The sequence below is a fragment of the Haliotis cracherodii genome, unplaced genomic scaffold (assembly GCF_022045235.1).
Source record: "Haliotis cracherodii isolate W230 unplaced genomic scaffold, xgHalCrac1.p SCAF_16, whole genome shotgun sequence".
Lineage (NCBI taxonomy): Eukaryota > Metazoa > Mollusca > Gastropoda > Lepetellida > Haliotidae > Haliotis > Haliotis cracherodii.
The window spans coordinates 9,935,851-9,949,219 of NW_027266271.1; the positions used below are offsets into that span (position 1 = coordinate 9,935,851).

At 40.3% G+C, this 13,369-nt stretch overlaps 1 protein-coding gene across 1 annotated transcript in view; it reads right to left on the reverse strand.

Annotated features, from left to right (window-relative positions):
* Positions 1–781: 781 nt before the first annotated feature.
* Positions 782–13,369, reverse strand: part of LOC139463809 (oxysterol-binding protein-related protein 6-like) — a 93,412-nt gene continuing 80,824 nt past the window's right edge. The window contains exons 14-24 of the mRNA XM_071245132.1: positions 13,027–13,099; positions 11,904–12,079; positions 11,330–11,404; positions 8,817–8,954; positions 8,277–8,340; positions 7,561–7,639; positions 7,112–7,247; positions 5,665–5,809; positions 4,667–4,793; positions 3,752–3,862; positions 782–3,255 (exon numbers count right to left, since the gene is read on the reverse strand). Coding sequence (XP_071101233.1) covers positions 3,150–3,255; positions 3,752–3,862; positions 4,667–4,793; positions 5,665–5,809; positions 7,112–7,247; positions 7,561–7,639; positions 8,277–8,340; positions 8,817–8,954; positions 11,330–11,404; positions 11,904–12,079; positions 13,027–13,099 — 1,230 coding nt within the window. The 3' untranslated portion in view covers positions 782–3,149. The remainder of the gene's footprint in view (positions 3,256–3,751; positions 3,863–4,666; positions 4,794–5,664; positions 5,810–7,111; positions 7,248–7,560; positions 7,640–8,276; positions 8,341–8,816; positions 8,955–11,329; positions 11,405–11,903; positions 12,080–13,026; positions 13,100–13,369) is intronic.

A 13,369-nucleotide genomic window follows, 5' to 3' on the forward strand; every position in this document is an offset into this window, starting at 1 on the left:
CCTAAAATAGAGTTTAGTGGCGTCTTTTCACATTGTTCTTCGACTAAAGTGCATTTACTTGGTGTTGAAAATCATTTGCAGGGTTTTAATAGATCAAATCTGCCATTCTATAATACACACTGTCCTAGATGGACTTACCACTATTGTCAGCAACGATTAAAACCCTTTCTCATTGAAACTCCAACTCAATGAATGTGTTAAGATCATTTTAGTTTAGGTACTATATAGAAGTGAAAGCAGAAACCGTATTTGACGTAATAAGCACCAAGGACGCTTTCAAAATTAGAAATAGGGGGCTCTTATTAGAATATTATTTTGGTTAAAGGATAAATTTAAATACTGATTAACGGGACGAGGTTGATATTTCCCATATTAAAAAACACGAGTGATGAATTCTATTTATCATTTTCACATTTTTGCTTCCCAATTAAGGAATAATTGCATTAAACATTAACATCAGCAACTTGTCGAAATCTTACATATAGATCGTGCGTAGTGATACATGTTTTCCATAGCCGTGTAAATCAAAATAAACAACCTCCTAACTCCTTTATGACATATTCCTTCGCTGAGAAAAAAAGTTCCTCAGATTATTTTAAACAAAATACTTGAACAGACTTTTGCAGAATAATTGAAATAATGTCTCCAACATCAAAGGTATCCATGTTGCACCGGCGAAAAAAGTCCCACTTCCGGTTATCTAATTTGCATACTTATGTCATTGGGGTATGACATACATGTTTTTATGTCATAAGCTTATGTCATGGATAAATGCTTTAGTTAAATGATAAATTTTCGTGGTTTATGCTGACTGCCTGAAATGTTTATATACGACAGATATGTTTTTCCAGAATTTAATTGCCCATAATTAAGGGCGCATATAACACATGAGTGCATATAATACGCAAATAAATAAGTCTTCTGTACATTAATCAATCAGAAGGGGTGCTAATTGGGATTGTTCACTAGGCAATATATTAGCAAATATCGCTGTTGGCGCTTATAAGAGCGGGGTGCTTATTACGTCGAATACGGTAAGTTTATTTTGTCGGATGGAAAACTTGTAGGACCAATAACATCAATATCCCTACCTCTAAACTTAAGGAATTAAGATTTTTATCCGACAACAAACTTTTGAACTGACCCCTTACAACGATTAAAATATCTGAATGGCAGTAACTATAGGAAAAAGTCAATAAAACACAATAAAACCAATAGTACCGTGATCATCATAACTCATCAAACTTTCCCCAGACAATTATACCCCACTGAAAAACAAAACACTCAACTTTTTTATCAATCATGAGGGTATTTGAATATATGCAAGATATTTTTTCCATTAAAAAGCATTCAGTGGACCAAGAAAACATTTCTCAAAATGATATTTCAGTGTGTTGTCATTTCTGAGGAAAGTTATCAATAACATCATGTTTGTGTATAATCTACCCAAGTAAATACATGTTATATAATAACATATGCATGCAGTTCATATTACAATGTATAACAGGGAGTCAGCAGGGTATGAAACTCCCAAAAATTTCAGCCAGACCACAGGACTGGCTAGCTGAAATACTTGCCAGCCCTGACCAAAACCTGCCTGCCCACTATAATCATATGTTTCTCAGGATAATTTAATTAAAAATATGAAAACTGATTGCTTGTAGCATAAGCGCATCACTAAATGTTAGGTTGTCTAAAAGCTAACGGGGTTTCTTTTTGGTTACATTTTATCATTCATCTTTTATACATGTGAATTAATGCTTATCATCGGGAAATATTTAGAATATTTCCACCTATGAAATATAACCCGACCGTCGGGCAAGGGGATTTGAAAATCTGACAGCCCAAGTTGAAATCAACCCGTCTCAGATGGTCGGGCAGGCAGGTATTTCAAACGCTGGAGTCAGGCTTTAAAGGAGCAAACTTGTATAAATGGCTGATTTCTTTACTGTAAAGACACAATGTTCAGTGATTAAAAGATTTTCCTGGAACACATCCCACATTGAGAAATCTCACATGCATTATCTCTTAACTGAAACAAGATGTCAGCAATCCCACCTTCCAAACATAAGTACACTCCAATTGTAAGATACAAATAAAGTTGATACAATATCTAAATAGTTGAAGTTCATAGTAAATCGACTAACCCACAATGTGGACAAAATGTAAATCTTAAAAATTTTGACACTTAAAGTAAAAGCTCACTATAACTGCATAGAAAGCGGGTAATGTCGACACAATTATCTCACGATATTTACAATAAAAGCATATTTACACAACAACAGTATTTACAATAAGACATAGATTTAAAAATGTTGGTTAGAAGCATGTATCACATTAACATAGGGAGAATTGTCTTTATGAAATCAAGGAACATGACTTCCTTCTTTTGCTACTCAGGGTGATAACCGTCGCAAAATGAGAAAAAGTAAACACTATGCAGACAATGTCAGAGGTACTTTGACAAGATAATGGTTTAAACTTTACTAAAAGACGGACCCTTGCAAATTTGTTTTTGCACGACTACTACAAATCAAATACTTTACAAAAACAAAAAATAAGTGAAGTACAACAATATACCACTGACCCACTGCATAAAACTATCTTAACGTTAAGGTGATCGTAACTCCCGTACTTACGATAGGCTTACGATAGGCTTACGATAGGCTTACGATAGTCGTCGCTCTCAAGATCGCTTTGTGCAATGGGTCCCTGTGCATGTGGTTCAAAATTGCGAACTTAGTTCTAATTTTACAGTGTTTCGGTTCACGGAGAAAATAACCTTGGAACCATATCCTATAACCAGTGACAAGTGACATTTCACCCATCTTATCTCCAATAGTCTCAGAAATTCTCCCATGGCACACTCCATAGCTTCCGGTACGATTTTCCATTAAAAGTGTTCAGATTACAACACCAGTACATTTGACAAGATTACTCCATATTCTCATTCACTCCACACACGTCACACTGTTCAGCCAGGTTTTGGCAGATTCTGGAAGGAATTACATCAGAAATATTCTGTAGGATGTTGCACGCAATCATGTATTGATCACGTCACATTTTTGGATTATTCTCTTAATGGGTGCACTGATAGCATTGGCACTTTGATGTAGGCAAACTCTACTCTCGTGTGGGTCCTGTTCTCTTCACCATAATTTCATGAAAGACATTTTGGCAAATCCTGGGTCCTTTCGCATGTTCCAGTATTTTCCGTTGAATTCGAAGGATTCCTTTCCGTTCTCATCCTTTTTGCTGTCAAAAAAAAATGTCTTGTTACGAATATAAACAAAACTAAAATATCTCTTGTTTTCTTGTTCGAAACATTATACAATTTGAAATGCAACTTGAAACGGTGCACGGGAATCACGCACGTTGAGACGCCCAACGCTAACACCGTATTCGTGTGTGCGTGATTCCCGTGCACCCTTTCAAGTTGAGTTGATTGGTTCCACTGTGTCATATGGCCCTGTGATGCAGGGGTAGCATTATTCAGATGGCTGTTTCAATGAATGCTCGTTCCACTCATGACGAACAGGTCTGGTTGTTGATGAAATATTGTGATAGCTAAATAGACCGATTTTTTATTCATGCACCGATTGTCTTCAAATGTAATATCCAGTTATGTATGACTGTTTAATAATCTCATACCAACTTTGACTGGAGTAGGTCCAATAGTTTTTCAGATATTGTAGGAAACGTCAGTACCTTAAATTACCTTCCAGACTATACGAGGACCTCGAGCTCTCACCTGAACCACTGGCACGTGACATCCGCCTCCTTCTTGCGGCGTTCACGCTGACTCTGCTCCAGGCGATGCTTCTCAGCCTCCGCCTCCTGCACCTTCCCTTCTTCCAGCAGTCTGTGGGTGAAAAGTAGCCGTCATGTCACACCTTCTCACTGACACCAAAGACTATAAAATGGTCTCTGCTGACACAAACTCTCAGTTACACTTAAATAGCTTCGTTATCTGTGAGTCCTTTGTAAGCCAGTTCTATAGTGTGGCCATATTTCTTCTTCAACCAGAGACCAAGGTTATCAATGATGACTTGGTGTCCTCAAAAATAGTTCATTACCTGTTTTGTACCCATTTTGGCTTGCAAAAAAAAATAACTTGTGAAGGAGAGTTGTCTCCCTTGTCCTTGTCTAGAGCAAGCTCCTCACAGCGATAGCCCATTTACGGAGCTCTCTTTACTACCGCTGCCACCAGTCAAAGCTCCCCACAGTGCTAAGCTCCCCACAACCAAGCTTGGAATTGAACTCACAATCTTCTGACCATTATGTTCACAAACACATAATTACGGTCGACGGCGAATTCTCTTCCCTAACCTAAATTGTTTTGTTTGTTTGTCAATTTGAATTTCTATTTCATTTCATGATGAAGTAATTAGTGTAGTTAGAATGTGAGGAGGAAGTTGGGTGCTTTTCCATAAGTCTGCACTCTTGAAAAAAATATTAAACACAAATGTAAATTCTTATGTGAAATATTTACAGTATTGTTTATACATTTCCTCAATTTACTGTCATGGAATTCACAAATCTCACTACATTTGAGGTCTGAGGGTAAATCTTGAAGATTCTTGTAACGGCCCTTGCACACTGGTAGCGATGACACGGGAGGGTAAAGAAAGTGTCAGGGAAGGAGCTAGTGACTGCAGGCACCTACCGCTGATCTCGGCGGAACCTGCTGTCTGTGGGAGGCAGGAACCGTGCCTGCTCTTCATCAAGCTCATTCAGTTCCGTGGCAAACCTTGAAAAGCCGTAGTAAAGCTCGTACTCCTCCGGCATGGCGCCTGGAACAGGATATAATGATAACAATAACAACGATTACTACAATAACATAACTCTTGTACAAATATACGGCTCCAATTCCAATAAAAAAATTCCTGAAATGGTGTACAATTAATACCCTGTCAACGGACCAGTGTACATTAATGTTACAATATCAGCTCCCTGGGGAGTATACACATTGATACATTCATATGTTACTGATTACTGAATTATTTTGTTTGTTTGAGGGTAGCACTTAATTTTATCATCAAAAAACTGGCTCCCACAGGAGATATGGCTTGAATTAGATCAAGCGATATCTACACTGTAGATATCGCTGCAATGAAGTTACATCACAATGCTTTGCAGACCATTGTGATGTCACTGGTTACAATGACGTCACAATCAGATGACATCACTAATGGCTCAGCTACTGAAGCTGTTAGCAGTACTTTTTACACTGAAGACACTGCTAATAACTGTCTACAAATTGAAAAAGTTGGAAGAATGATGTTGGATGATAAATAAAATGTCACCCTCGTGTCTTTTGACATCACATATATCGACACACGTTGATAAAAGTGGCAAAAATCATCCGTAAGCCTCCGAATATTTCCACTTTTATCAACTCATGTTGATATATTTGATATCAAAAGACACGAGGGTGAGATTCTCTATGTAACATTTCTACATCACAGTCAACACTATCACAACAATCTCTCAGTTAGGAGTAATAATCTAGTCTGTTCGAGGCAAACCAGTGGTTGACAGCATGTGAAACAGGCCATACATTGTATTGGCAGGAGTTTCATTTTAGTCATTCCGATGGGATAGTGAGGAATATTGTGTTCCAGACTCCATATGTAGAAGAATGCCCTGATGCAGATGGCTTACCTGGCCTCCATATACACCTGGCTGACGATGCATGGCCGCAGAAGAAAGCCTCATTCCACTTGCCAAACAGATTATGCACAACATTCCCGTCAGGGTTGAGAATACTTCCATACACCTCATACTTGTTGGATGACCAGTGGCTGGCCTGGAACAGAAGAGTGAGTGAGTGAGTGAGAGGGTGTGTGAGTGGGTGAGTGAGTGAGTGAGTGAGTGAGTGAGTGAGTGAGTGAGTGAGTGAGTGAGTGAGTGAGTGAGTGAGTGAGTGAGTGAGTGAGGTAGGTTTAATTATATGATGCAGGTCTTAGCTGCTTTCCACTTTAGTGAAACCAAAGGGCAAGGGTGTGTTGGCATGTATTCCATCTTCCTGAGGTAAGGGCGTTAAGGGACTGTAAAAGTCCAGTTTCCACCCTTGCTGAACTAGGCTGAATTTTGTGCTCGATTGTAGCACAACCAGTGGAGATTACGGGCAAGAAAATCTGTTCAATAATTAATCTTACTTCACGAAGTGCATCAAATCACTTGATCACCTTGATTAAAAACATGAAAAGATTTGGAAAACATTTGTTGACTCCCATTTGATGGAACACATGCTCTGGAAATCTCGCAATCGAAACGCCAGTTGCCATGTTGTTTATGAACGGAATGTCGATTTCATTCCACGATATGGATTTGATTGTTTATAGATTCTTTAGTCCAGCCAAACTGTAACTCCTAGTTCAGCAAGGGTGGAAACTTGACATTTATAGTGAGTTAACTCCCTTGCATCGTGAAGATGGTGTATTCATGATTTAATATTTTGGTGCTGTAATTATTGTGAATATGTTTCACAAAAAGCGTTAGTTAGTGATGCAATATGTTCACCACTGAAGCTATAGTCAGTACTCAGTGTACTCTATGTTCCTCCTTTAACACCTACCTTGGTGAAGATGAGTTTACAGGTGATGATTCAACACCTACCTTGGTGAAGGTGAGTTTACAGGTGATGATTCAACACCTACCTTGGTGAAGGTGAGTTTACAGGTGATGATTCAACACCTACCTTGGTGAAGGTGAGTTTACAGGTGATGATTCAACACCTACCTTGGTGAAGGTGCATTTACAGGTGATGATTCAACACCTACCTTGGTGAAGGTGAGTTTACAGGTGATGATTCAACACCTACCTTGGTGAAGGTGCATTTACAGGTGATGATCAACACCTACCTTGGTGAAGGTGAGTTTACAGGTGATGATTCAACACCTACCTTGGTGAAGGTGAGTTTACAGGTGATGATTCAACACCTACCTTGGTGAAGGTGCATTTACAGGTGATGATTCAACACCTACCTTGGTGAAAGTGTGTTTACAGGTGATGATCAACACCTACCTTGGTGAAGGTGCATTTACAGGTGATGATTCAACACCTACCTTGGTGAAGGTGCATTTACAGGTGATGATTCAACACCTACCTTGGTGAAGGTGAGTTTACAGGTGATTCCTCCATTCGTGATGGTCATCTCTCCATACTGGTCCACCCAGCGCTGACCACCCAGCAGGTTGTGGACACATGTGGTCACCTTGTTCCACTTGTAGTGGTCTCCGTACCTGCAACAGGGTCAAGGTCGGCTGTGAAGAGGGTGATCTCATAAAACTGCAGTGTGCTTAGGCGTATAATCTTATATTACCTTAATTATAACCACTATTAAGATGATTAAACGCTGGGCATATATTTCTTCTAGACACTCTTTACCCCTGGCGTTTAATAGCAAAGACAATAATGGGGAGAATTCCATGCACAAAAGCTGCCCAGTGTTTAATTGAGACCCTGGTTTGCACTTTCTTGAGTAGAAGCTCTTGTCAATGTAGAAAAGCAAGTAAAGAAGTTATAAAAGACGAGTTTATATCTTTCTCCACATACTTTGGAAGATAGACATTGACATATCCGATGGGTTGGATCTCCATTGACTTGCCCCAGAATTTGGTCTTGATCCGGACATCTGAAACAATCATCATCATCATCATCATCATCATCATCATCATCATATCCTCATTATCATCAACACCATCATCATCATTAATTATCAATGATTCCAAACGTGTATTAAAATTCAAAGAATCAGTAATCTTTCCTGCCTGGGATACAGACTTGAACATTCTGATGGTCAAGCCACTGACATTACTGTTCTGCCACCATGGCTGTGTGGTGGAAAAGGCTATTGAAAAGTATTTGTGTTTTCAGGAATGTTGAATTTAAGATTTTATGTTCTAAAACAAACTGTTGAAGGCCAATGTGGACATAACTGATGTGATTCACATCTTGACAAGTCAATTCCCATCAGAGAGACATTTTTGGAATGGCAAGCAACAGGTGTAGAATGAATAATCTTACCAGTCACAAACTTGTCAAAGCAAACAGCTGATTGTTGTCATGCCTGACAGTATTACAATAATTTCTTTAAGCGGGTGAAACATCAACATGTATGTGGGGAGAATACAAGGATGTGAGGCGAGATGCTTGACAGTGATGCAGATGGGGATGAAAATCTAAACAAAAGTTTATTGAGGAGTAAATATTAGCCTGTCCTGATTAGGATATTCTTAGTCATCAGTCATGTGAAGAAACAAACAACCTACCTTGCCAGAAGGTGAAGTTCCGGGAGTCACAGTAGCAGGCTGATATAGGAGGGTGGTGGCTCACCTGCAGACAACAACACAAGCCTATAGCATTCAGCTTCTATATTTCTCAGTAGGTACAAGTCAAAGTCATCTGTGACATGCGTGTGACACCTTCGTTACACTCTCGGTACCAAGCTCCTTCCCAGCGTGTGACACCTTCATTACACTTTCGGTACCAAGCTCCTTCCCAGCGTGTGACACCTTCGTTACACTCTCGGTACCAAGCTCCTTCCCAGCGTGTGCCCCCTTGTTACACTCTCGGTACCAAGCTACTTCCCAGCGTGTGACACCTTCGTTACACTCTCGGTACCAAGCTCCTTCCCAGCGTGTGACCCCTTCATTACACTCACGGTGACATTGCTGCAGTCACTGTGGAAGCCTTGTATTCCATTAACCCAAATTGTTAACCCAGATTTTGTCAAATTCCGCTGTAGTTTTCATCCCTCCAATTTTACCCCTAGACCTGCCCCTGAATCCGCAGCGTGATGGACAGCTCACCTGTTCAGCTATAAACCTCCATCCCCGGTCCTCTCTGATGCACTCATATGTCTCCCCCAGCAGGGGGTTGAAGGGCTTGTGACCGGCGCGGTAGTACGAGCTGGCGTAGCAGGACACGGCAAATGCTGCCAAATAGATCTGAAATAACAGGAATAGGAAAGTCAGCAACGAGAGGTAATGGAGGCATGTGTGACAGATAAGTGGTATATGGAGCTTTTGATAAGAAAAATGATCCCCAACAAGTCCATGACTATCCAGTGTCTCGACACTATAATTAGAGTGAGTGAGTGAGTGAGTACGCCGCTTTTAGCAATATTCCAGCAATATCACGGCAGGGACACCAGAAATGGGCTTCACACATTGTACCCACGTCGGGAATCGAACTCGGGTCTTTGGCGTGACGAGTGAACGCTTTAACCACTAGGCTACCCGACCGCCCCCACTATAATTAGAGAATAACCAACGAGCTATGAGGAACTTCAGATTATCTGTATCGAATGAATGAATGGTATCCTGAGTCTTTGAACAGCATTCATTCACTTGGGACAGATAATCGTTATCGTTATAGTAGGTTATTCTATATAAACTCATTGACATTTTAAGGGAAAGTGAAGAAAAGTGTATGAAATGTTTTGTTTGTTTGCTGCTTAGCATCGCACTCAGAAATATTACAGCTATATGAGGCGGTCTGTAAATAATCGAGTCTCGACCAGACAATCCAGTGATTGACATCATGAGCATCGATGCACACATTTGGGATATGATTTCATGCATTAACCGACCACCTGATCCCGTTAGTCGCCTCTTACTACAAGCATAGTCTCCTTTTACGGCAAGCATGGGTTGCTGAAGACCTATTCAAACACAGATCTTGACAGGTCACATATGAAATTGTCAACCGTACAGATTCACATCGGTGGCCTTTTGTTGAGACAGCCTTTAAAGTAGACTTTCGTTAAACAACATTCATTCTGTGACCCTGTGTGCATTCTCTACCACAGCTTCGTTTTTTGTCTGATTGATATGACAACCGCTTCAAAGTCATGAGCAACTTCTCTGGGATGTTACTGATCAAGATGGAAGTGATGGCATCTAGAGCTGGGACAAGTCCACATTTACTACCGGGTGCCCCAAACCTCTATTACGGTATTCGACGTAATAAGCGCCCCCGGCGATATTTCTTAATATAATCAGCACCCCTTCCGATTGATCAATGTACAAAAGATTTATTTATTTGTGTATAATACGCACTCGTGTGTTATATGCATCCTGAATTTTGGGCAATTAAATTCTGAAAAAATATATATGTCGTATATAAACATTTCAGGCTGTCAGCATTAACCACAAAATTTATCTTTCAACTCATATTACGTCGAATACCGTACCCAACCCTACCCGTATACCTGCTGGTGGTTTCAAAAGTTGGGTACAAAATGTCCGATTAGGAATTGTTTTACCAGACCCCTGGCAAAAAGTATTTAGATACACATATAAAACAATCTGATCAGGCATACATTGAAGCTGTATCTTTTCTCCAAACATATAAAAGTCAGAAGAGTGCTTGCATACTCAGAAAGAAATGTGGAAATGTGTAGGTAACCATGGTTATAGTAGTGAATTTTTCTCATTAAACGATACATGACATGATGAACCACGGTTCTGGGTAGTCCTGTGGGAACCCGGGTCCTACTCAGGGCTCACCCAACCCGAGTATCCAAGTTACCTGTCCCAGCCTTAGTGGCATCATTCCCAAGATGAAGCTATGGTAGCAAATTGGAATTAATGATAATACAATGGAGATAAAAAACACTGGTTTATCAAATTTGGACACACCTTGTAACTAAAAAACTCCATTTTCGATCAGCTCTGACAACAAGCAATGGGTTCTGGGGATTTAATTCGGGCAATGAACTGCGTGGTTGGTTTGAGGATAAATAATTGAAAAGTAGTTTTTCTCCATTTCCTTCATACAGTTTAACCTTTAGAAGAAAATTCTAATGCCAGTTTAACAGTGCCAGTCCACTAAGATACCTTGTTGTAGTTTAACATGAATAACTCACTCAGACACTTTACACTGACTCCAAGCCAACCAGTCCTTGTTGTATCCCCTTAATGCCAAGTACCAGGCAGGGTAACAACAAGCAGCCAGGCGATTGACCAACAAACCTTCCGCTGTCATGTTGTCGTAAGAGGAGGCTAACGGGATCGGGTGGTCAGGCTCGCTGACTTGGTTGAAGCCTGTCATCGATCCCAATTGCGTGGATCGATGCTCATGATATCAATCACTGGATTGTCTGGTCCAGACTCGATTATGTACAGACCGCCGTCATATAGCCGGAATATTGCTGAGAGGGGCAAAAAACAACAAACCAACAAACCAGAAATATCAGAAGTGTTGGCAAATAAGCATGAAAGTCACAGGGTTGTGTATAATACTTAAATAATATGATTCAAGACAATAGCAGAAAACCTAAAGGACACTTCAAGATCAACTCAATGAACATGTTACTCACCATCCGTTCGTAGGGGTCGTCATACTCCACAACCTTGTCCAGCAGTTCAGAGTATTCCAGCTCCTCGCACAGACGCTGGAACACACACCAGAGGAATAAACACACGTCACACGCAGACACATCAATACATGTACTTTGTGAGAGCAGATGCTGACTGATCAATCTCAGTAATTACTTCATACAGACAGCCACCATATAACATACACACCAACTTCAAAAACAGAAGCAATACCACGTTAATAATAACCCATCCCGCGACCCCACTGGCGTGCTATGACAACTCAGAATATGCAGAAAGGGAGATACCATAAGTATCTCAACTGGTTATGGATAGTTGACAGTGAAGAGGACTTCTGTTGAAAACCTTCAGGTTTCATAGTGTAATGGCAGCCAAAATATGGGCAATCATGGTATTGTGGCAATGATGTAATAGATGTTTTGTATTTGTAAGAATTAGTCAAAAACACTTTACACCCCTCACTCCTCCAAAACCCCATCAGAAGCGCTCATTGAATCTCCAAAATAATAATCATCATCATCATCATCATCATCATCATCTGAGTCGTTGTCTGACCTGCAGTGAACTGAGTGGCTCGTTGAGAGTGACAGGCATGGAGATCTTGGTGAGGTCCTTGCCAATGTTCTTGTAGAGAAGGTTCCACAGGCTGATGTCCCCAGTGTCTGGTTTGGGGACTGGTAGCTTAGATCTGCGGCCGGTCGGGAACATTGATGGAAGCACCTCCTCTGCAGCTGCAGAAACAGAAATAATCAAAGAAACTGAGAAATTCAACAATCATACTTTGCTTCAGATGAAAAAATACATGGAATTCTGAAATCTTATTGTTAATATACTTGTTGAACTGTATCCATCATCATAATGATAAGAAGTCAACAGGAAGATATGAAGATCACAATGTTATCGGGATGGGTGGGGTAAGTGTTAAATGCTGTAGTCAGTTATCTTATAGTCAAATCATGGTGGCCTGTAAAATACTTGAGTTCGGACAGAGGCAAACGGGTGACGATCCACACCATCAGCAAGATGCCAAGTTCCAGAGTCTAAGTTTGAACTAGTCCAGGCAAAATCTGATTTTATAGTGCTAACCCACTGAGACACCATGCTGAAGTTTAACATGAACACTCTACTCCGAGCCAACCAGTCATTGTTTTTGCCCCTTAATGCCGAGCGCCAGGCAGAGTAACAACAACTACCATCTTTTAACGTCTTTTGGTATGATGCAGCTGGGGAACGAACCCTGGACCTTCTGCTCTCCGAACAGACAATCTACCACTGGACCACAGAGGCAGTCCTATTTGGACATAGACTTCAGCCAAAGACAAGAGCTCGCCAATCTATGTGCAAATCTATCATCCAAAATTGGTTACCATGACGTCACAATCAAATGACATCACTAATGGTTCTGCTACTGATGCTGTTAGCGGTACTTTTTACACTTAAGACACTGCTTATTACTGTCTACCAACTGAAAATATTGGAAGAATGACGTTGGATGATAAATAAAATCTCACCCTTGTGTCTTTTGATATCAAATATATCAACACTCGTTGATAAAAATGGAAAAAGCCCTCGGCAAGCCTCTGAGTTTTTCCACTTTTATCAATTCGTGTTGATATATTTGATATCAAAAGACACAAGAGTGAGATTCTCTATAAACATCAGGTACTATTTTCCTTACTGCTTGTAATAGGTGTTCCATCTGTCTCCCCTTCCTCTGACACCTCACTCGACACCTCTTCATCTTCCGATTGCTGCAATACATATGTATATGTGTTATTGCGTTATCATTGGTTTTTACCCACCTACAATTGTCAATAGGCATTCATTTGAAGTTTCACATATTGGTAGATTTTCTTATTATCATTCAACCATCTATTGGAATCAGTGAACTCTGTTATACACTGCAGTCAGAGTATTACCGCTACTGCACCTTGCCTGTAGATAGACAAGCTGGGGCCAGACAAACCAGTGGTTGATAGCATGAACAGCAATCCTTGTTTTGATGTATGCAATCTCATTAA